Genomic DNA, 26065 nt, shown 5'->3' on the forward strand with positions numbered 1-26065 from the left:
GGATGTTTCTTTAAAAGTTAAACATATACCGATCATACGATGCAGCTATTCTACAATTGGGTATTTACACAAGAGAAAAGACAATGTGTCTATACAAAGAATTGAAAGTTCACAGCAGCTTTATTTATAATAGCCTGATCTAAGAACAACCCAAATGTACATCGATAGATGAATAGATAAACTGCGGTACATCCATACAGTGGAATACTACTCAACAATAAAAAGGAATGAACTCTTGATACCTGAAACAATGTTGGTGAAACTCAAAATAACTATGCTGAGTGATGGTTTCACAGGTGTATATACACACAGACACATCAAAACGTATCAAACTACACTCTGTGCAGTTTACAATTATACCTCAATAAAACTTTTAAGAAAGAGAATAAACCACTGATATACACATCAACACAGATGAGTCTCAAGAAAACATGTTGAGCCAGACACAAAAAAACTAAACACACTTTGATTCTACTTATATGAAACACTAAAAAAAGAATAAATTTAATGTGAAAGCATATCATCGTTTGCCTGAAATTGGGGAAGGGGTGGGGTGGGGTGAGTGAGATCGACTGGCAACTTTCTGGAGTGATGAAAATATTCTAATTGTCCTTGTGGTTGTGGTTACATGGATGTATAAATTGTATCAAAACATACATTAAAATACGTACTTCTATATATTTTATATTAGGAAACTTATACTTCAATAAAGTCTTTTTAAAAACAGTTTGGTGAGTCTGGGCAAGATGGCAGAGAAGGTAAGCACTGTGCTTGCCTCTTCCCATGACCACATTAAAATTACAACTAAATTATAGCACAATCAACCTGGAGAACCATCTGAAGACTAGCTGAACAGAAGTCCTGTGGCTAAGGATGAAAAGAAGAAGCCACGTTAGGACTGTCAAAAGTCACTTCACACTTCTCCCTATATCCTGGATTTAAGGGGAAAAAAATTACTGGGCTGGATAGCAGTATTTCCCATAATGTTCAAAAGCCTTCTGTGCAGAAGGCAAAATAACCCCACAACTATCTTGGCTTCCAGCTTTTGCTCCCATATTGCTAACAGTGGCAGCAGAAAGATGAAATAACTCAATCTGACAAGACCATCTATTTACAGACAGAAGTTAATTCTGTCTCATTTCCCATAGAAGCTGCTCTAAACCTATACTCTTCCTTTCAAGTTAGAAAGACCTTTCCCATCATTCTCACCAAGCCAAGAAAAAACATATTCAGCTTCCTTCTTCGGCGTCACAAGTCCATGGTGCGTTCCCATTTTACCTTTTCATCTCAACATTATCCTCTCCTGTGTGTGACTTTACTCCATCAATTATTCCCTTTCCTGCTAAAGAAAGGTATTTCCCTACACAGTTCCTAGGCTTCGTTCTCCTTAAGATGTTCTTTCTTTTGACTCTATAATATCCTCCCTTCAGCTACTGCCCTCTTTTCTGTTGAAATCAAGCTTCTGTAAGAAACAGTGTATTCAGTTACCCATTAACCTTCAACCTGGTTTAGCATGGCACCCTCTGCCAATATATATATATATATATGTGCATATATATATATGTGCATATGTGTGTGTGTGTGTATACACACACACACATTTTTTAAATTGCCAAATACAACAGCCTCTACTCATTGCAGAACCATTTTGGTCTGTCTCTTTGCCGTATCTGTCCCTGCTCATGACAATCCACTCCCATGGCTTCACAGACACCTCCTGGAGCCCCTTTTAACTGGGTATCCCCAGGTACTGGCATTGGCCCTCTTCTCACTCTACAGATGTTTTTTCTTTGGGCAGCTTCATCCACACCTACGGTTTTAATGACTTCTGAGCAGAAGATCTATACCTTCAGCCTTCATTTGTTCACTACTTAAATGCTATAACATCCACATATAATGCTGAATAAAGTACAACGTCCTTAGCAGTTTGTGAAGTGCTTTACAAGCTCATTTCGTCTGAATAGTCCTAGTTTCTGACCCAATCTCTGTGTTATAACTCTCCCAAAATATCACTTTCATTTTTTGGTAAACAGTTTTACTGACATCTGATACACACACAAAATGGTATACATCATGTGTATGATTCACGAATAATCATGAAGTGAACACACTTATCTAATCACGACTCACATCAAGAAATATAAACCATCCGTAACCCAGAAGCCTTCCTTGTCACTAACCAATGCCCCTTCTCTAAAATACCTTAAACTGTAAATACACTGATCTATGCTTCCTATTCCCCAATAGCCTATACTTCTATTAGGACGTGCTGTCCTTCCCATCTCCACACCAATTTTTATTTCTCTCTTAAAGCCAAACTCAGCTATCTACCCCTGTGGCACTGGCTCATCTTTTTTCACGTATCACTTTAGATGTGTCTCCACTATAACACTTTTTGTACTACATTATGCTGCACTGGACATTCATTGTTTATGTGGTGTGCTTCTCTGAGGGCAAAGACCACACAGCACCTATCTCTGTCTGTAGCAACTAGCCCAGTATTGCAATAAAACAGTGCCTCCTATAAATGTTTCTTTCCCCCAAAGAATTTAATACTCAAACTTTCTTCTGAAGAAGATTCTTCTATATCTCACTTTACCTGTGCGACATTCATTGCAGATAAATTTTCCTCTGGGCATCTCAGTTAATCCAAGGCACTCCAGGTGGAAAGCCCCACAGCACTGAGCCTCACATAACAGCAGCTCACCCAGTTTCTCACAGTTCTGTTAAGAAAATAAAATTAAAAAAAGGTTTGTAAAAATGCCCAGAAGGCCCTCATGAAGGCACCGACTAACGAGCAGGTTTGCTAGATACAAGAAATCCGCCAGTCATTCAGCCCGTATTTAATGATTACCTCCTAATGCCAGGCACCACCAGGTCACTGGCTCTCATGGTTCTGATATTCTCAGGATACAAAATACAAGTAAAAACTTAAACAAACAATGATAAGCATTACGCAGAGAATTCAAATAGATACTTTGGATTGGGTTATTAGGAATGGCCTCTGAGACTGGCTCTGAATGACAAGTCGGCCATGTAACATGAAGGAAGGACCAGGAAGGCAGCAAGTACAGAAAGTTGACTTCACAGGCAGAAAAAACCACAGCATGTCTGAGAATCACGAGGAAAACCAGTGTCACTGGGCTCAAGTGAACAACGGTTAGAAGTAGAAGATGAGGTACAAAAAAGGCAAAAGGTCCCATTACGGGTATTCATTTGAAGACAGACCCCTCTGAATGCCACAAGGAAAATGAGTGTAAGAGTAGAAAGGCGAGAACAGAAGCAAAGAAGACTATTTGCAGCAGTTCAAGCCAGAGATCCTGGCTAGCCGGCCTTGGGTCATACCTGTTCTCAAAGGGCTCCAATCAAGGTTTGAACAACCCTTGAGATACGAACCATCTCAGATCATCTTTCTGAGATGATCTCATCTAATACAGGGTGTCACTAAAAGGGCCTTAGGAATAAGGGTCTACAATCTGTTGCTTTGAAAACAGTGAGACTTAATGAAAATTATGCAAATTTCCAACATTTGTTAGTTTTCATCCCTCTAATATCCTGACTTGTTTCCCCATAGGGATTAGCAGAAAAATGCTAAAAATGAAAGGAAAAACAAAAATCTTTTTCTGTAAAACAAGGAAGAGGAAAAGGGGCTAGGCAGATCTAGTATCTTCAGGAACCCAAACAAATAGAACAGGTCTTGGCCACTTAACATCAAAGTTTAAATAAACAAATGAATAGAACTTTGGACAAAAAAGGCCAGAGGCAGCTAGAGATTAAAATGGGGACCCCAAGATCTTAATCAACCGGTAGTATGAGCTAGTCTAACATGTTTGGCTCTCCCATTATCCACTAGTCAGACATAAAAATTGACAAATGCCGTTAAAGTGTTATATATTTTGTGTTGTATATTGACAGTGCCAGTGACATTAGCTTTAATGTACCATAAAAATCATCTTCATCACTGAAACAGAAAATCTTCAATTACAGTATATACTGAAGAATATATTTTATGTATAGACTAACCCTTTAATTGAGATGACCAACCTCAAATAGAAAAGAGGCACTATTCATAAATCGTACAAGGACAACAAATTTCAACAAAGGCTGATCTATACAAGCCAAGACCACTAACTGTATCACCACACTTTTAATCATTTTTTGCAGATGATCTTTGGTACATAACAGTCATTTTTTCCTTCTTTTTTAACTTTTGTTTATGTTTATTAAGTGTGTTTTTCCAGGACCCATCAGCTCCAAGTCAAGTAGTTGTTTCAATCTAGTTGTGGAGGGCGCAGCTCACAGTGGCCCATGTGGGGATCAAACCAACAAGCTGCTGTTAAGAGCACCCCGCTCTAACCAACTGAGCTAACAGGCTGCCCCAACAGTCCTTTGATACACACACACACAATGTGTACATAACAGTGAAAATGAACAAAGCAACTGAATTGAAATTATATTGGCCATAACAACATATTCTGGGTTTGGGTTAAATTTATTTTTAGTGGGCCGGCCCAGTGGCTCAGATGGTTGGAGTGCCATGCTCCCAACGCTAAGGTTGCTGGTTCGATTCCTATATGGACCAATGAGCTGCGCCCTCCACAGCTAAGATTGTGAACAACAGCTCTCCCTGGAGCTGGGCTGCTGTGAGCAGCCAGAGGTGGGCGTAAGCTGCCGTGTGCTGCTGAATGCTGCTGTGTGTTGCCATGGGCTACCATGTGCTACCAGAAGCAGCCGGCTGGTGACCGGCAGCCAGCAAGAGCTGCTGTGAGTGGCCAACCAATGACTGGCGCCCGACTGCCTGGAGGTCAGGGGGACGCAAGCTTCATAATACCAACATGGGCCAGGGAACTAACTGGGTCCTACACAACTAGACTGAGAAACAACGGGTTGAACTGGAGCAGGCGGAGAATTTATTTTCAGCTGTTTCAATTAGAAGAAAACAAAAAACAAAAACTTAGTATCTTCAACATTTTATATGCTAGATTTTTAAGAATTTACAAAGGTAAATTGAGACCATAAAAAGAGAACATAACCAAATCATCCATTTAATTGACTCTACTCCCAAGTCAAATAATGGCTCTTTAACAATAAAGTGGAATCCCATTTCACAGACAGGCAATACAGACAGCATAATGGTTGGTTAAGATTCTAAACCCAGATTGCCTGGGTTTAAATCCTGGCTTTGCTATTTAACATTCTGTGCCTGTTTCTTCATCTGTAAAATAAAAATAATGGTAATCTATCTCAAGAGATTTTTATGATGAATATGATATAATATTTATAAAGTGACTGGAACAGTGCTTGACACACAGTAAACACTGTATAAGCATTTGCTAAATAAAGAGAAAAATACAGGCAGTTGGTTCTCTAAAGTTATTACCTTTAAGTAAATAAATAAATCTCTCTCAAAGCGCAAAATTCCTGTGAAACCCAAAGATTCTCCCCCATGCCAGGTATAGGAAAATGATCTTTGACTGAACAAGCACAGATTCACCTTTCCCATCTCAGACCTACTTCAGGACATCTGATATCTACTCATGGACAACAAGAGCAAAAGGTTCACCAGCAGTAAATATTTCTCTTCTTCTTTTTGTGGGGAAAGAGAAGTGACTCCATTGGAATCATCCAAAAAATTAACATAACCATGACTGGGCCATCAAAAACTGGAGAGAGCTTCTGTTAAAAGATAAGCAAGCAATCAAAATGCAAATGGCAACATTTTCTACCTGACAAACATTCTCCTTGAGTGCAGCTCCTCCACCTCGTTCACCCTGCAGTTTTTTAGATGCAGGCATCCCGTGGTCATTTTCTACACCATCTTCAACAGTCTCCTTAGGGCTTGAAGCTGTCCTGTGTGTCATCAGTTCTCCCTTGCAGAGAAAAAATAACATCCCACATCTGCATTATTGATGTCTCCTCCATCTGACCCCCTCCCTCTGGGCTGCTATTTGTCTAGCCATTAAGCACTTACAGATGTTCAGCCAATCACGCGGGCGGACTGCATGCAATGTTAGTTCTAACCCTGCTGTGATTGGGCGGGTAGTGGGCGCCTCATGCCCTGCCACTAACTGCTCTGAGGCTGTTCCACTGGAACTTTTTGAGCTGTTCCATTTTAAGGTTTCACTAAGGGAGAGAAAACATTCTTAAGTTTATTTGATTACTTATTTTGTCCTTCCAAGATTAGTGTTTCCTAAATAATGCCCCCTTGGGCATTCTATTCAAGTTGTCCTGGAAAGAAACACTCTTTTTATTATAATGTGTGATGCTGGCCTGACTTGTTCTATTTCTCTTTTAACCTGAGTTGGAAAAGCCAAAGATAGCATCAATGACTACACTGATGCTCTGCAAGGAAATGGTTTTAAAATTATCCTTGTTTCCTAAAAGCCAATGTTTACACACATTATTCTACAATTAAGCAAGAAATAAGCAAATGAGCGTTCCCCCTAAGTGCAGCAGTCTCAACTTTTTCAAAGGACAATATCCAAGTTCATTTGGATCATATGGTTACTTGGTACTGTGCTCTCTGGTTTTTAGAAAAAGTTTACTTTCATGATGAAACAGTTATATATTTCATCTGATACTTAGAATACAGGATGTGATCTTTTAAAAAGATCATATCCACAGAACCCTTATGTGCCTTTTTACTAGGTTCAGGCTCTCCTTTTTCTCCAGGATTCCTTATAGCCATTAGCCATTTCAGCAGACTACTATTCTTAAATAAACTCGAGGGAAAAAGGGATGTGGCCTCTACTGTGAAAAGCATCTTCGCTTTGGGAGGTCAAAAGATGAGGAACTGAATAATACCTCTGAGCCTAGAGTTTCTTTTGATGAATCTTCATTTCTCACTTTTTTATAATGCACCTTGGCTGTAGCATGCCTCTGTCGTTTTCGCTTCCTTGGTTTATCAAATATCTTGGTAGTGCCTATGACAGGAAAACAGATGTTATCTAATGTCTAATCACATCCATGTGCAAGAACTCCTTAAACTAAAGGATTCTCATAGAATGTTAGAGTAGAAACCAACCTTAAGACTCATTTAATTCTCCAACTTTGTAGATGAGGAAAACAGGCAGAGAAGAAAAGAGACTTACCCATGACTATATAACTAGTTGGGGAAATAGCTACATATGTGTAAGTTTTGCCTCATACAGATTAAATAGTAAAAGTATAGGTAGGTTATTAAAGCAATTTCATTTTACATGGTCGAAATGAAAGACTTCCCAGTTCCTCAAAGGACTTTAATATACTATAGATGGGGAGAAAAATGCATGTACTACTTAGACAAAGATACTAAAACCTGAGCTACGAAATTAAAGACAGTAAATTATATAACTGTATGATTTTAGGATTAAGATCAGAGTTGAAATATATAAGATCTGGCTTAGAGGAAGGGGGAAAAGCCCCCTTCCCAATATATTTAGTGGCTTAAAGAATATTCATGAGGTATTATTATAACCTTGAACATCCAATATAAAATGAATGCATGGTCGAATCTGGCATATTTAGAAAATGAAATTCCCGTCTCTCATTTTCTATATACAAATATCAACTCTTTCTTATAGAAATATGAAGAGGAATCTAAAGAGATGTTTCATAAAATGTTCCAAAAAAATGAGGCTAGGTATCAACATGAAGACTGGACTTTAAAAAACTGCCTTTGTGCTCTTTTGGACTGTCTGATGGAGAAGGTCTGCTATCAAAGCTGCTGATAGCCTATGACTAAAGGAAGAGTTAATACAATGGCAGAATAAAGGTTCAAAGTTCTCACAAGTCAAAATATTTAGATGAAATATATAAGGATAAAGTGCAGGGTGTAGGTTTTACAAAAAACTGAAGTACAAGGGATAGGAAAATAGCTGTTACTATTTTGAAAGCTTTTTTCTTAAAGCAAGTAAGCAAATTGATGAACCTAAGGAATTACAATCGTGTACAAGGTTAAAATAAGCTAACATATTGCTAGATTTACTTGCTAGAAAACTTAATAATCATAAGTTACATTTGAAGAAGTGTGCATCTAAGACCACGTGAAATATAATCATACCGTGATATCCTCTGCTGAGATCACCACTGATGCAATGGGCCAAAATTTGGGCTAATATCTCAGGAATGACAGTAATCAAAAATTGATATTGGCAGACAATTAAAGTGGTAGGTAGAAATAACTGGCATGGAGAAAATCTGGGGTAGATAACAAAACAGTAGTGTGGCAACGAATTTGATCAAGTCTGGATTTAGTTCCCCAATATTGCTACCTCTTTCATGTTCATATATTTCTTCTATAAAATAGGGATAATATGGATAACATCCTAACTCTTTGTAATGCTTTAGATTGCTTAGAGGTAACAGTCCTGTGCAAAGGACCTGGTAGAGCAAATGCTCAAGCTATGATTATATTCATTACTGAATTAAGGGCTGCCCATTCCTCCTGTAGGTTAAACCAAGATCACCAAACAGAAGTTCCAGGGGTCAGATTCCAATTTAATTTAAAAGATTTCTAAGCCCTTAAGAAGCAAATACAATGGACTAGGCTCAAATATAAGTTCTCTTTTTCAAGCAAATGCTCACCAACCCAAGGTCACAGATGTGATAAAAGAAACTAAGACTCTATGAAAGACTGGCTTAGGTGATTTATAATTTCCCTCTCAACTCAGATTCCCTATTTTCTGTCCTACAGAAACAAAACTGAATCAAAACCAAGAAAGTAGTGATGCAGTCTGGAGAATTAAACAAAAAATAAGGAGCTAATTCTTCAATATTGTTCCTAACATTTCCTCAATCTAATATAATTCTAATTCCATTTAACTAATTTCAGCATAAAGTTGAAAATGATGATATAATTTTCTAGTGCCATGTGTAGTTTTAGGAAGCACATTTTAGGCAAACAAGTCTTAGAAATTACAACCTCACTGGCCTTGCTTACATACGTAAAAACTTCTTTGGTTAACTGACAGATGCTTCATTTTTTAAATGTTACATTTTTTAAATCTGAAAAATACTCACCTCTACCAAACTCTTTAGGATGAGATGCAGTACATGATTCAGTAATTTTATTCTCCAGGCGACCAGCTTCATAACACTACAAATAAGTAAAATGTAACATGGTTTACAAAGAAATAGAAAATAAATCCTTTGTACTATATGCCAAAAGCTGAATGTCTATTGCCATAGATACAGAATCCTGGATGTTAGTTCTGACAACTAAAAGAATAAATAGTATGACAATAGTAAATGGTTCAACAGAAACTTCATGGGAAAGGCATCAGATTTTTTTTTTAAATATTCCAAAACTCATGACCACCACAAACTCATTAAAAAACAAACAAACAAAAAACAAACAAAAAAAGCTTATCCTTCCAATATATAAAGCAGATACAGAATGCAGCTGTGACCGAAGTGGGAAGAGAAAGAGAAGGGGTATGTACCCAGACACTCATCTCAGTTCTATTCCCCACCACTCTGTATTTAAAATCTATCTTAACATTGTATTTATGGCCATTAGATTTTATGTAGACTTATCTACTTGATGAATTCTAAATATTAAAAAACTGTGACTCATGGAATGTCTTCCTAATTAACATAAATTGAAGCAACATTAAAACTCAAAACACAGCACGTCAAGAGTAATTCCCAACACATTTTATTTCCCTACTACTTAATGCTTTAATGAATTAGTTCCACTCCAAGAAAATGTCTTCTCACACAAGAATAATATTCTTCATCATGACTATAATACAAAATTTAGTGGCCACAAAAAGTCAATATAATAGATGCTATTCTTGCTATAAAGTTCATAAAGTTTGAGGTCAAAACAAGATAAAGTACAGCTGTAAATTGCCAAATGCTCACTATATACATTAATAAATTGTAAGAATACTACTTTCCTCGTGTTCAGTGTGGGTAAGAATCTTACAAAGTCAAATAAAATGAAGGAGTAATTGTTAGGTATCCAGTTAAATGGAACAAAAGACTAGGAGACAGGGGCCGACCCGGTGGCTCAGGAGGTTGGAGCTCCATGCTCCTAACTCCAAAGACTGCTGGTTTGATTCCCACATGGCCCAGTGGGCTCTCAACCACAAGGTTGCCAGTTCGATTCCTCGAGTCCTGCAAGGGATGGTGGGGGGCGTCCCCTGCAACTAGCAACGGCAACTGGACCTGGAGCTGAGCTGCACCCTCCACAACTAAGACTGAAAGGACAACAACTTGAAGCTGAGCTGCACCCTCCACAACTAAGATTGAAAGGACAACAACTTGACTTGGAAAAAAGTCCTGGAAGTAGTACACTCCAATAATGTCCTGTTCCCTTTCCCCAATTAAAAAAAAAAAAAGACTAGTAGACAAACATTCTGCATAATTTAAAGAAAAATACCATCTATATTATTTATATAACCAATTTATAGTTCACTAACTCACCTAAAAGCTGGGGAGCAAAAAACAATTACAATGTTCCCAAACCTACAGTCAGAGAACAATGCAGAAAATAATCTCATTTCTAACCTCATCGCCTTATTTTGTAAGTTAAAATAGGTAACAGTACCAAACAACCACACTATATAAATAAAAATCCATCTGCTCTTCTTAGAATGAAAAAGACAACAGAACTGTGTAAGTGCCTTAGAGGATGTGACTCAGATTCCCTTTAAGTATATGTAACTTACTTTACACATACTCTGGTGCGGATATGCACTAATAAGCCAGTGCACCTTTAAGTTACCATTACCTCAACAGCTTATCCCTCTTTCTCTAACCCACTGATTGATCCATCTACAGACAGGGTGGCCCACGGAGTAGTCCCAACATGCAACTGAATCATGGCTTCAACCTAATGACAAAATATACCTCAGAGTGGTCAAGACCTCAACTGTGAAGTTGACCAGGTCAGATGGTGGGACTGAATCCTAAAACAGAAAAAAAGGTCACTCTCTCTTGAGTGATTCTAGACATCATCAATAATCCTGGTTTCCCTTCGTGTAGTGCCAAATCTAATGCCCCCTTTCCTACCAAAAAAGCTAAAATTCAACAGTGAGTTATTAATTCTATCTAATCCTTAAAAAGAGACCAAAAATATGAGATAGAGAATGAGAGTTATACAGATATCAGAGATTTTTAACAAATGATGCTAAAACAACTGGACATCCGTGGGGGGGGAGGGGTCACATCAAAATTCTATCTGAAAAAAATGAAGATGGAAAAAAGACCTGTACACAAAATCCAGAATAAAACGGCTAAAAGAAAACACAGGAAGAACACCTTTGGGTCAATGGGGTAGGCAAAGATTTCTTAAAATAAACAAAAAAAGTGTTAATCCTAAAAGAAAAATATTACATTAAAAAAGGTCTTCTCATGACAGAGAACTCAGAAAATCAATAGGCGAGCCTCAGACTGTGAAAAAAATATTTACAGTACATATATTTGACAAGAACTTGTATCCCAAATATAAAAACATACTCCTAAAAAGCAACTATACAAAAGATGAACAGCCCAACCCAAACTGCAAGTATGCTCGAACAGTCACTGACAAAGATACAGGAATGGCACATACAGAGGAGCGCAACATCATTACTCACTAGGGAAATACAAATAAAAACCATAGTGAGACATCATTCCATTCCCAACAGAACGGCTAAATTTAAAATGACTGACAAACCAAATGCCAATAAAGATGTGCAGTAACTGGAACTCGTATATACTGCTGGTGGAAGTGTGAAGTTGTACAAACACTTTGGGAACTGTACGGCAGTTTCTTTAAAAGGTAAACATGCATGAGGCAGCATCCCACTCCTCAGTGTTTACACGAAGAGCAGTGAAAATATCCATAAAGAGAGAGAATATTCATTCACACCAGCCTTGTGATTAATAGCCCTAAAATGAAGCAACTCAAACGCGCATCAACAGGAGGAAGAATAAGCAAATTGTACTTGGAATACTACTCAGCAATGAAAGGAAACGATTATTAGCATCTTGCAGATGTACCTCAAAAACTTGTTGAATAAAAAGGCAGATTAACAAAAACAAAGCAATATGTATGACATTCAAGAACAAGCAAAACTAATCTATGGTGACAGAAGTAAGAAAGCATTACCTCTGGAAAAGAGAAAAATGGGGAACTGAATGAAAAGGGCACAAGATAACTTTCAGGGGTGATGGATACAGAGCACACACCTAGTTTTGGTGGTGCTCACATGACATATACAACTGTCTAGAGCCATCACACAGAACAATTAAGATTATGCATTTTATTGGTGTAAATAATACCTCAAAAAAAAAGAGTTCTAGGATATATTTCCCTATATAAATTATTATAAACTAAAACATGCTTTTTATCTCCTGAGGAAAAAACTAACCCTCAAACAGGACAAACCACATTTTAAATTAGAAAACTACATCTGAGTAAGATTATATTGTACAAATTAACACTAGTTTTTAAGTAATCAAGTCTCAAAACCTGTGAGGATTAATCTTATTCCCTCAAATCATTCACTAATGTATGTCAATTATATCTCAATGAAACGGGGATAGGGGACAATCATTCCCTTAACTGACCTGAATTCTTACTTTCTGTGAAATTAGTCATCACCTCACCTCGAGCAGTAACGCCACAGCCTTCCATGACCCACCTTGTATGATACTACTAAATTTATCATCTGATTGTAAATGTCACTTCCACGCTCAAAATACTCAACTGAATCTCAGTTTCCCTGGCCATTTCCATCTACTTCTTCCAACAATCTTGCAAAGTGGCTAAGATTTGAATAAGACTAAGCCAGGAGAGAAAGCACTGAAGAAGGAGATTATCAGAGCCTTACTAGAGTACAAGGTACAATGAGAGGATGGTGAGTGGAGACATGATATTGTCACTGAAGGTTGTAAAAACTGCAGAGCAAGTTCGGAAGGCAGGAGATGAGCCACAGAATAATTGAAAAGTCCATGTCATAAAACTGCTTTGAGAAGAATAAAAGAATTAAAGGATATAATGCAGTTTTTAAAATAAGGCATAAAAACAAATTAAAATTTATCTTTACATGCTAATATAGTGGGTGAATACCTAACACAAACAAAAACTAGAAGCCTTTAATGTAGGATTTTTTAAAAAGGAGTTTGCTATAGCTAAGGAAAGAAGTCTAAAAACCTCAAGTTATTTGTGACTTAATTACAATCTGCATTTTTTCTTCAAAGAAAAAAATTCTACTGGGAAATCTATGCATCCTATAACTGAAATTCTAACATTTACCAGGAGTTACTCCTGGTAAAACAGGGGCACAAGAGGGCCGGCCCTGTGGCTCAGGCGGTTAGAGCTCCGGGCTCCTAACTCCGAAGGCTGCCAGTTCGATTTCCACATGGGCCAGTGGGCTCTCAACCACAAGGCTGCCGGTTCAATTCCTGGAGTAAACACGGCACCTTGAGCTGAGCTGCCGCTGAGCTCCTGAATGGCTCAGTTGGTTAGAGCGCATCCTCTCAACCACAAGGTTGCCGGTTTAACTGCAACTAGCAACAGCAACTGGACCTGGAGCTGAGCTGCGCCCTCCACAACTAAGACTGAAAGGACAACAACTTGACTTGGAAAAAAGTCCTGGAGATACATACTGTTCCCCAATAAAGTCCTGTTCCAATTCCCCAATAAAATCTTTAAAAAGCAAAAAAAAAAAATAAAATAATAATAATAATAATAATAATAATAATAAGGGACACAAGATGTTTCCTAGAGAACCACTATCCAGCTGTTCTCCATTACAGATTTAGAAAATTATTTCCTATTTCCATCTACTATTTAATGATGCTTTCTTGGCTAATGAAAATCAAGTTTGCAAACTCAAAAACTTAACTTCAAATGTTTCTGCCTGGATTACAGATGATCTGGGTCTTTTCTGAGGTGTTATGTAGACAGGGCAATGTAAAAGGAGTTGGTTAGTGGCTTGTAGAAACAGAAGTGAAGTAGAAATCAGCTAGAGGTTTTGAGCCCAGAAAAGAAATAATACAAACTTTACTCTCTATCTTAAGAGCTTTTTCTCATTTTCATTTGAAGAGAAAACCTAAAACCAAATGATACACATCTCCACACAAATGCAAAATAGCCCTTAATACAGGAACTCTCAGACCGACCAAGTATATGCTGACATTCTGTCATTTGAATTGACTAAAATAACATACCTTTTTAGAAAGGCCAAGATCCCCTTTCTTGGGCATAAATCCAGGGTCTAAATCATTTGATTCAAGAAGTTTCTTAGTTGGTTTTCTCTGACGCTTACTTTCATAATTTCCTGAAAGTGCATGTATCTTTTCATTAGATGATTTAGAAACTGGGCATAAGCTAATTTTTAAAAATCTATATACCATGCAAAAATAAGTCATCATATTTTTAAATGTTTTTCTCATTATCTCGTGAGGAGGGACTGGGTAGAAATCCATTCATTCTAAAATATTGGTTAACACAAAACAAAACAAAAAATATTTGTCAATATAGACATAAACTAATGTGAGGATTCGTGAGTGTGCGTGAGAGAGAGAGAGCGAGACAGAGAAGAGGGATACGGAGAGGAGGGAGAGGGAGGGAGGGGGAGAGGAAGGGGAGGGGGGCAGAGAGAAAGAGAGAGAGAGAGAGAGAGAGAGAGAGAGAGAGAGAGAGAGAGAGAGAGAGAGATTGATTGATTGATTGTGAAAAAGATAAAAGAACTAGAGAAAGCAAAAAGAGCAGAACTGCCCTTACAGCAATGCATCTGTGGTAAGGACAAAAGGAGAAGTGAGGTGAAGCAGAGCCTGAATCAGAATTTCTGTCCTCCTCCTAAATAAATAAAACACATTTATTTACTTTGTAGGATTGCTCTTAAAAATTGTATAAAAGGGGCCGGCCCAGTGGCTCAGGTGGTTGGAGCGCTGTGCTCCTAATGCTAAGGTCCTGTTTGATTCTCACATGGGCCAGTGAGCTGCGCCCTCTACAGCCAGACTGTGAACAACGGCTCTCCTTGGAGCTGGGCTGCCATGTGCTACCATGTGATGCCAGGAGCAGCCAGTGGCATGAGTGACTGGCAGCCGTCGAGAGCTGCTGTGAGCGGCGAACCGACAGCTGGCGACCAACTGCCTCGGCCAGGGGGAGTGCACGGCTCATAACACCAGCGTGGGCCAGGGAGCTGTGTCCTACACAACTAGACTGAGAAAAACGGCTTGAACCGGAGGGCGGAAGCAGAAAAAGGTTGGGGGGAGGGAATTATGTAAAAGAACCTAGCATATTTTTGATTCTGCCTTACTCGATTAAACATAATTGAGAGACTTTTTTTTTTTTTTTTAAGGAATAACATCACAAGGTATCGTTGGTAAAGCTATCGCCAAAATTTTTCTTGGGTAACTACAATATTGAATAGTCAGAAGATGAATTAGAAACAGTATATTTATATCCAACTCTCAACCAGGTGACATGTATATAAAGAATGACAAAGTAAAAAGCAACTGGTAATTCACTTCAAGGGAATATTTACACTTAGCTGCTTACTGTGTGTCAAGTAAATTACATTACACGTTATTACATTATGACCTCTATTTTTACATGAGGAAATAAGTTCAGAGGTTAAACAACTTGCCAAGAAACACAGGATTGGGGGGGAGCCAGTATGCGTTAAGTTTCATGTGCTTATTCCATACTATGCAGTGCCCCTCCTAAAAACCCTGTTATCCTGGGTGTCACTTCATGCAGTAGGTGATAAAATTCGTGAACAGGAACAATGGAGTAAGAAGAGTAATTTTTGAAAATATGTCTCTATAGCAGTGTACTACCAATTTATGGTCAGTAACTACATCCATTTAGCCAGCACGTTAGGGATCTGTCAAGATAAAAGTGGGTAGTGTGTTGTACAGAAATACTACCGGCTTTCCATCAAAATATACTAAAATCTCCTGCTTCCTCTAATTATATCCACTTACATACTGAGACCCCATTCGCATCTTACCTGGTGTTTTAACTAGCAATTCCTCAGACTCAAGGGCAGGCCGTGGAGAGACTTCCAGAGCCACAGGCACAGACAAGGTCAGCTGTGGCAACTCGGCATGTCCACCTCCAAGTTCTGACTGAGCCAAAGGTCCTTCCAAAAACGGAGCCTCCCTCTCAAGAATTGGAGGCTCTTCTTTGGTTGAAATCAAAGAATTCTCATCCACCTGCTTGTTCTGAGCATTAGATCGACTTCGCACTAAAAGGTTTTCCTCTTCACAACGGGAACTTACCTAAAAGCAAAAAACAAAAATAGAATCCATAGGCCAAAGTTGTAATTTGAGTGTCAAAAAGAATAATGCACTTAAAAAAAGGCATGAAATTCCGACACATGCTACATCAGGGATGAACCTTGAAGACGTTACACTAAGTGAAATAAGCTAGTCAAAAAGAATAAATATCGTAGACATTTATTGTAGAATAAATATTGATTCTACTTATATGAAGTACCTAGAATAGTAAAATTCAGAGACAAAAAATAGGATGGTGCTTACCAGGAGCTGGGGGAATGGGTAAATAGAAAGTTTTTTTTAAAAAGGTAGTTTCAGTTTGAGAACATGAAAAAGTTCTGAAGATGATGAATGGTAGTGATGGTTGCAAAGCCAATGTGAATGTACTTAAAGCTGCTGAACTGTACACTTTAAAATGGTCAAAATTGTAAATTTTATGTTATACAGTAGTCACCCTTATAGGCAGGGGATATGTTCCAAGACCCCCAGTGAGTGCTTGAAACCCTGAATAGTACCGAATCCTATATATACTATGTTTTTTCCTACACCTACATACCCATGTTAAAGTTCAATTTATAAATTAAGCACAGTAAGAGATTAACAACAATAATGAAAAATAAAATAGAACAATTGGAACAATCTACTGTTATGAAAGTTATATGAACGTGGTCTTTCTCTCTCAAAATATCTCATTGTATTGTACTCACCCTTTTTCCAGTGACGATATGAGATGATAAAATGTCAAACCTATTCCTGAGTCTGTAACCACTCCTTACTTGTAATAAATAGCTTGGTGTCACTCATTTCAGTGATCCTTTGCTGAAGTCTTCGTATAGACTCAATGCTTTCTGGGGCAACATGCTGCCATCAATCGGAACACATTTTCTGTTCATGTCTTCTGCTCACAGATTTAGTGCCTTTTCCATCTTAACGCACTTATCATGTACTGTGGCCGTAACTTTTGCATGAGGTGCAACAGCAAAACTAACACAAGTTTTCTTTTTCCGCCTTCCAATTCCATGGATAGAAGATTTGTTCTCATGGTAGATCTCAGCAACCTCAGCATACAATTGTTTCTGTTTCCTTATTATTAAGTCGAATCCTTTTAACTTTTCACTTACAAGAAGCACTTTAAGGCTTCTCTGTGGCATGTCCGAAATGCCAGCATCACTGCTCTTGCATTTCAGAGTCATTATTAAATAAACTGAGGGTGACTCGCACAATAAGCACTGGGATCCCATGACAGTCAGTCTGGTACCCTGAGAGGCGAGGCACATACAGCATGGATATGCTGGACAAAAAGGATGCTTCACATCCCAGGAGCGATGGAACAGCACCTGGCAGGAGATTTCACCACGCTACTCAGAACAGCGCCTGATTTAAAACTTATGAATTGCTTATTTCTGAAATTTTCTATTTAATAACTTCTGAACAAAGGTAATTGAAACTGCAGAACTGGGGGGACTGCTGTACATATTTTCTGTAATTTTTTTAAAAAGGAAAAAAAGTGCAGTTGATTGTGATACATTGAAGCTATAAAAATTCATTAAGGCCATAGTGATAATCCAAAAAAGAGAAAGAAAGAAAAAAGATTCCCTAATACGTCACTAATTAAAGCAGCTAATAATGAACTCCTAATGTTAAGTTGGTAAATAAATGGGATAGAAGCAAGCAAGGACTTATTCTGCATTTCATGTATTTCAGGACAATAAAAGGGTTCAGTTAATGAGCAAGACTGCCAGCCAATAAAAATAAAAGAAATAATAAAAATATGAAAATCTTCATTTTGTAACTCCTAATGCAATTCTTGATATAGACAAAGACCTTCAATTGATAACTGAAAAAGCCATCAGGGAAATGGCTGATGGGAAACAGGACATTCTTTTGGAGCCAAAGTAATTACACATGCAATGCTTCTTGATCAAAAGGGGCAAAACAGCTTAAAAGAGAAGAATCAGTCGGTCATGGCTGTAAACAATTGGATGTTAAATAAATGCCTTCTGATGTCAGGCAATACGACACAATATCATTTATGATGTAATCTAGCTAAAAACGTTTGACTTGACTCTATCAAATTGTTACTTATAACTTCCACATTAACAGGGGGAACATGGAGGATAGAAAAACAAGCTTAGTAACACCTGTTAGGAAGCTTTCACACACACTGGGGTTAAAAAACGGATAATCCTTTAGACACAGACAATAATTTAGTGGTTACCAGAGGGTAAGGGGGTGGGGGGTGGGTGATGGGGGTAAAGGGAATCAAATATATGGTGATGGAAGGAGAACTGACTCTGGGTGGTGAACACACAATGGGATTTATAGACGATGTAATACAGAATTGTACACCTGAAATCTATGTAAATTTACTAACAATTGTAACCCCAATAAATTTAATTAAAAAAAAAAACAACCGGATAATCCAAATGTGTCACTCACATTGCTTAGATAGATAGGGTAATGAAAAAAAGGGATTTTTCTGGATTTAAAGAGATTTAAGAAATATAACAACCAGAATACAATGTTGAGTCCTAGACTGGATCCTGATTTGGATAAACCAAATGTAAAGGTTAGGGGACAACTGGGGAAACGTGAATATGGATTTGTTATTAGACAAATTGATCTTATTACATATAACGTTAAAATCAGTTATAAGGGAAAATGTTCTATTTTTAGAGGTGCATATTATTTAGAGGTGATAGGTCAAAATGTCTAATTTACTTAAAATACTTCAATTTAAAGAAACTAAATTTAAAAATAAAGCAAATAAGATATGGCATTTATTTAAAAATTAGGATCATACAACATATTTTTATGTCCTGTTTTTTTACTAAACATTTTACTATAATGTTCCCAAATCATTAAATACCCTTTGAAAGCAAAGGGACACACACACACACACACACACACACACACACACACAGTACAAAGAATCATTTATACAGTTCCTGTATAACTAGTATGTGATAAGTAGTATGCCAGAAGCTGGAGGCAAAAAACTGAAAACATAAGATCCCAGTTAAAAAAATTATTGTCCCATGAATACAAAATATGATATTGAAGGCAAACTTGCAGCATCTTAAAAGGGCTAACGAAAGATTGTTCAAATGTTGGAACATACCTTGTGTACCTGTTCCTGTACCTTCTTTTGTTTTTTCTTAGGAGCAAATATCTGATCATATTCTTCAGTATATTCCAGAAGCCACTTGCTTGGCTTCCTAAGGCGTTTCTTCTCTGACCGCACAGCTAAAAGAGCAGAAACACATTCAATATTAACTAAAAAGTTAGAGGAAAACCCATTATTTTCATGCAGCCATCTCTGCACTCCCAAAAGTACAGAAATGGGAAACTCTCAAAAACAGTCTGGCTTAAGTCCCAAGAGAATAAAAATGATTTGCTATGGTTTATCACATGCAAAAACTGGGAAGGAAGGGGGAGACTTTTGTCACTCTACACACACACACACACACACACACACAGCCCATCCAATCTTACAGAAAAGATTAAATTGAAACTAATGTCCTACAGTGACAGATATAACTAACATTACCAAACAGATTATACATCAGGTAAATTCATAAAATACACCATGAATCATTTTAAATAACATCTCTGGATTATGCAGAATATTGGACAGATATTCAGAGAGAATATTTACCTAATTAGTATTACCACATGGATTTCAAAAGTACTTTACACACACTTCTTATCAATTGGTGAGTTTCACATTAGAAAACAAATATTTCTAAACAAAAATCATCAAAACTATATAATTAATTACATATATACCATTACTTCAATATTGTAAAAAAATGTACACTATGTAGGTCAAAGACAGAAAATAAGATAAAAATATAGAATTTGGGGTACTTGCTTTAAAAAAAAGACTCGTTTTGTGGTCAAAATATAAAAGTATCATACCATTTTCTCTTTAATGGTGAAACAAGTATCTATTATAATTTCCCTATAAAACTTTAATTCACTTAACACGCTACAGTAATTTTACTATATATACTATAAGCTCTTTGGGAGCAGAAGGCAATGCCTAAAGAATGTAGGATAAAGTCTACTTAAGAGGCAAGAGGCATTTCATGATCTAATGACTTCAAAGTCAGCTATTCCTGCCTCAGCTGAATGTGGCAATGCGGACATTCTCTTAATAAAAGGAACACAAAAGTTGAGGCCAGAAAGAAAAGGTCACAGGCAAGCTTAGCAAAAACACCTACTCCTTAGACAGCAGATATGGAAACAAGGCATAAAACTGTCACTGAGACAAAATGTGGAAATAATTTCTTTACATTAATCCGAAATGCTGTAATTTCAGAGTAGCAAATATTAGTAATATGCCATTTCATTTATTTAAAGTTAGTATAAAAGGAGTTGAAAATTTATGTCCACACAAAAACCTGCACATGGATTCTTTTTCTCCCCCGAGTCTTTCGCCTCCCCGACCCCCACTCCGGTTCAAGCCCTCGTGTAGTCTCAGTGTAGTTGTATAGGACACAGCTCCCTGGCCCATGCTGGTATTATGAGCCTTGCGCTCCCCCTGGCTGAGGCAGTCGGTCGCCAGTCATCGGCAGGCCGCTCAAGCAGCCCAGCTCCAGGGAGAGGCTGTTGTTCACAATCTTAGCTGTGGAGGGCGCAGCTCACTGGCCCACGTGGGAATCGAACTGGCAACCTCGGCATAGGAGCACAGCGCTCCAACCACCTGAGCCACCGGGCTGGCCCCACATGGATTCTTCTAGCAGCTTTATTCTTAATTGTCAACAATCAAGAGGTAAGTAAATGGATAAATAAACTGGTATACCCAGACAATGGAATATGACTTAGTACTAAAAAGTGAGCCATGAAAAGGCATGGAAGAAACTTAAGTGCATTTTACCAAGTGAAAAAAGCCAAGCTGAAAAGGCTACATATTATATGATTCCAACTATATGACATTCTGGAAAAGACAAAACTATGGAGACTATAGAAAGCGGTTGCCAGGGAATTGGGGGAGGAACAGGAGGGAGACAGGGATGAAGAGCAGAGTACAGAGGATTTTTAGGGTAGTGAAAATACTCTGTATAGCATAATGATAGATATGTGTTATGATGTATTTGTCAAACACATAGAATGTAGGACACTAAGAGTGAACTCTAATGTATCCCTCTGTGGACTTTGAGTGATTATGATATGTCAGCATAGGTTCATCAATTGAAACAAGTGTACCCCTCTGGTGGCGTATATTGATAATGGGGGAGGCTATCTGTGTGTGTGGATGGGAGGAGGGGGATATAGGAATTTCTGTACCTTTCCCTCAATTTTGCTGTGAACCTAAAACTGCTCTAAAAAACAAATGAAGTCTTCATAAAAAATAAAAAGGTAATGGTAAAGGCAAAAATAGTTATCAAAATTGTATACCTACAGAGCTCCCAATATAATAATGATGGGGCTAGCTAAACCTTGCAACCACTAGAATTTTCCTAATTTCTCAGTTGGACCTGTAAGTGACTCAAATCAGAGAGTTTTTCCCTAGAAAGTATTTCAAAAGAAGTTAAAACCACAAGCTAAGCAATTACTTGAAATGTTCCCCTCAAATACTTATGTCTGAAAAAAAATCTCTCTTGGAGACAAGAAATAACCAAAGCACATCTTAGAATAAATATATGCATCTGTACCTATGACAACTGACATAATTATTATCAAATCTTACGTTCTGAGGCAAACAGATTATGCCTTTAATATGGTTCCATTAAATATGGCATCCAAGTTTTCAAATAGCAATGACAATTTTAAACAGAAATAAGATTAAAGAAATGATAGTGAATAACGGGGTTTACTATATGCAAGTCACTGTTCAGCCATAAAACATTCATGGGTCTCTCACCCTCACTTTAACCTGTAAGGGAGGTGATAATATCCCCAATTTATAAAAATGTAACTGAAGCTCAAAGAGCAAAATGACTTGTCCAAGGCCATTCAAGTTAGTCCATTATGTAAGTGGCAAAGCCATGATCCCAACCAAAATCTGTCCAAACGCCAAAAACACTGGGTTCTTTTTTACTAAAACAGGCCCCTATGCTTTCATGTCATATCCCTCATCCGTCCCCCATCACTACCTCCCCCACACTAATTGGATTTCAAGTCTCAGACAGGTTATGTTCTCTTCTTTGTCTTTTTATCAGGTTCCAAGGGCTAATTAATCATTCTTCCCTTTCCTCTTGAAGCTGCTGTCCCCTATGCTATCTTTGTATTCACTTGTCTCACAGAATAACTTCTCAGACTAAGCTGTAATACTCCAGTTCTCTATTTCTTTGATATCTACATGAAAACCAACAAACAGCACAAAAGATTGGAAATTAATGTGAGCAACTTTGTACCTGACACACCCATTAGGTTCTTGTGAAAGTGCTTGCTTGTTCCTCACCAAAATTTTATACAACAATCCTTTAAAATGTTAGGTCTTGGTAAACTACTAAATGGGACTGTTTTTGAGTGACTAAAGTTTTATTGTAATATAGCCACACTCATTTTTTTTTACAAATAGTCTATGGCTGCTTTTCTGCCACAAAGGCAGAGTTGAGAGTAACAGAGACAGTATGGGTCACAAAGCCTAAAATATTCACTATCTGTCCTTTTAGGAAAAGTTTACCAATTTCCCCTTTAAACGAACAACAGAATAACACACTGTAAATGTAAACAGTCTGGTCACAATTGAATGACTTAAAACCAAGATGCTTCCTGGTGGTTCCTGGGCTCCCATTTCTTCCCCTTCTCAACTACACCTGCACAACACCCTCCTGCCCTACCTAAGTTCTCACCTAAACTAGATAGTTCACCAAGTCAAACCACTTTTAAGTTGAAAGGGCCTAGAGAACTCACCTAAGCCAAGCACTCTTCAAATTGGCAAACTAAGGCCAAAATGAAGTCATTTGCCAAGCTAAAGAGTATCAGGAACAAGAGAGGAATATGACCTTTTGGATAATGGAGGGAAATATTAAAAGCAAGAAAATCACAAAAGCCAATGGAGAGAGGAGTAAATCATGTAAGCCTCAGACATGCTGATCAGTAAATATGAACCAGCAGGAGCCAAAGCACACCACCACCAAGTTTCCTATCAAATACACATCAAGTCCTAGTCCAGAGCCAGGACCTACTGTGAAGAATGGAGATAAACTGCACATACAGGACAAGTCTAGCAATAGCTTTAGACTGCAGTGTACACATATCAGCTAAAATTATAAAACATCCAAAAGTTGAATTGACCCCAAATGTTTACCAACTGATGAATGGATAAATAAAATGTGGTGTACCCATACAATGAAATACAACTCAGCAACTAAAAAGGACAAAATATTGACATATAGTACAATATGAATAAATCATACCAAAAAATGCTAAATAAAAAAAGCAAGACACAAAAAATAACAAATTATAAGATTCCAATATCCAGGAAAAAAAAATCTAGAGAGAGGATAGAACAGGGTATGAACTAGGAGTATGAACGGGGACTAACTGTAAACGAGACAGAGGGATCTTACTGTGTGGTATAAATGTTCGAAACTGATTTATGGGGATGGTTAAACAACTCAGTAAATTCACTAAAATTCATTCACTTGTACACTTAAGAATGTGTGGATGTTAAGGTATGCAATTTATATCTTGACTACAGTTGTTTAAGAAAAAAAGTCAAAGTCCCTTTAAGGGTGAATTATAAAGTTTATCCTTTTCATCAAAACAGTGAATTTTCCCAGAGAACAAGAGTAATAACAGCAACATCACTTCTGCCATATAGATCATAAGTCCCTTTCCTTGTCATACCTCTACTTGCCTGGTTCTGGAACCTCCGAGCCAAAGAGTTTAAGGGGGAAACAAAGCAAAATGCTTAACAACTATTCATAATAATGGCAAGTATTCAGCCCAAACCTCCTATTGAAAACAAATAAAAATGCTGTATAAAATGTTTTTAAAACTATCTTAAAAGAAGCAAAGCACTGACAAGACTGTAAAGAACTGCAAATCAAAAACTAATGCAAAGTAACAACCAAGGGATATAAATATAGCACTGAAATTGACTTTGTCCTGAGGGCTTTTTGACAATCCTGTTACAGCAAAAAGGGCAGAAATTTGAAGGAGACTAAACTAGGGACCCAAAGGGCTCTATCCCCAGAGATACAGTGAAGCAGAAGTACTCCATGTCCCAGCCTCCAGGAGACAAAAGGAAAGGTGCCTTGACACCGAGTAGAAGAGGAGCAGGAGAGAGAACAAGTATTTGAGAAGTTGTGATTGGTCCTCCTATGGATTTGCAGTCTGGTAGGCTAGGAAAATTCAAGCCCTTGTAAGAAAATCAATCGAGAGTTGCAGACTTGTGGTCAAAATGGTTGAGTAGGTAGGTACACGCTGTGCTGACTTCCTCCTACGTCCACATCAAAATTACAGCTAAAGTATCAAAAAACCACCCTTGAAAACCCCTTGAAGACTATCTGAACAGAACTCATATAGCTAAAGATATAAAGAGGAAGCCATGTTGAGACTGGTAGGAGAGGCAGAGGTGAAAAACAGGCTTGCACACCCACGTGTAGCAGTTTGGGAAGTATATCTCAGCTGAGGTCCCCAAAGAGGAGCATGATATTCCAGACCCATACGGGTCTCCCCAGCCGGCACACCAGTGCCAGGAAGATGAGCCCCCACAACATCTGGCTGTGAAAAACAGCAGGGATTCTGTCCAGGTGAGATGGAGGGCGGCTGCAGACTCAGGTGTGCTCTTAAAGGGCCTGAACAGAGACACTCACTCACTCACTCACTCACTCACAGATACTTGCCCGGAGCTCCAGAGAAGGGACAGCAGCTCGAAAAGCACTATGAACATACAGGGAGAAATTTAATTGTCTGGCTTTAGAGTAAAGGCTGGAGGGGCAGCACTCTTTTGGACTAGTGCCAGCAGGCACCACTCAGTGTTCCTTTGTTGAGCCCTCCCCCTCACACAGCCAGCCAGTACTGGCAGGTGCCACATCTGAGTCTCCATTAACCTGGCGAACACTGCTCTCACCCCACCCTGGTGATTCTGAGACCTCATCCCACCCAACTCGTGTACTGGCCAAACCACTTTCAGCAGTTGTTTCTCACAAGCCCTCGGCTACTGCCCGTGCTGCAGACTTCCCAAAAAATCTCTCAAAGGGCCGCAAACACCAAACAAGCAGCATCTGGCCTTGGTGGGCTCTGTACCACTTGCTAAGTGGCCCCATGCCTGGGGCTAGTGGCAGTTGGCCTCAGTTCACAGCTTAACCTCTCTCAGGCTCCTCAAGCACAGCACAGGCAACTACCAACTGCAGATCACTTTCTAGCTCTTAGATGGCCCCAGGCAGACACAAGCAGCAACTGAATTTTGCCTGCACCAAAGCCCCTTCCCAGAGGTCCCAGGATCAACACTCCTGGTAGCGAACTTCTGACCATACTAGAGCACCACGCAATTCGTGCCACAAATGACACACCCAAAGCCCTGGTAAAACAAATCCCACTCTATAGGGTCAGCCCATGTACAACAACTTGTCCACAGTAGTCAGAGCCAGTTCTCACAGCCAGTAAGTCTGAGTGTCAATTCCACCCACTGATGTGCTAACAACAATCAAGTCTCAACTGTAACAGAAGAGCAGATACAACCCACACAAAGATACCCCTGGAGCACCTGGCCCCAGTGAACAGGGAGACTATGCCAATGGGCCCCACAGGACCTACACAAGGGCCACTGTACCAAGACCGGGAGACAGCAGCTCTACCTAATACATAGAAACAAATACAGGGAAACAGCCAAAATGAGGGGACAAAGAAACATGTCCCAAATAGAAGAACAGGACAAAGCCCCAGGAAAAAAACTAAACAA

The 26065-nt window shown here is 38.4% G+C and overlaps 1 protein-coding gene across 9 annotated transcripts in view; it reads right to left on the reverse strand.

The window, feature by feature from the left end:
• The window catches only part of NSD1 (nuclear receptor binding SET domain protein 1), a 153296-nt gene that overhangs the window by 33179 nt on the left and 94052 nt on the right, over positions 1 to 26065 (reverse strand). For all 9 annotated transcript variants that reach the window (XM_081036338.1, XM_081036333.1, XM_081036337.1 and 6 more), the window contains 7 exons: positions 19325 to 19449; positions 15936 to 16206; positions 14146 to 14255; positions 9001 to 9076; positions 6805 to 6923; positions 5727 to 5870; positions 2600 to 2723 (listed from right to left, as the gene is read on the reverse strand). In XM_081036338.1, coding sequence (XP_080892464.1) covers positions 2600 to 2723; positions 5727 to 5870; positions 6805 to 6923; positions 9001 to 9076; positions 14146 to 14255; positions 15936 to 16206; positions 19325 to 19449 — 969 coding nt within the window. The remainder of the gene's footprint in view (positions 1 to 2599; positions 2724 to 5726; positions 5871 to 6804; positions 6924 to 9000; positions 9077 to 14145; positions 14256 to 15935; positions 16207 to 19324; positions 19450 to 26065) is intronic.

Source organism: Rhinolophus hipposideros, assembly GCF_964194185.1.
Source record: "Rhinolophus hipposideros genome assembly, chromosome: 23".
NCBI classification, from domain to species: domain Eukaryota; kingdom Metazoa; phylum Chordata; class Mammalia; order Chiroptera; family Rhinolophidae; genus Rhinolophus; species Rhinolophus hipposideros.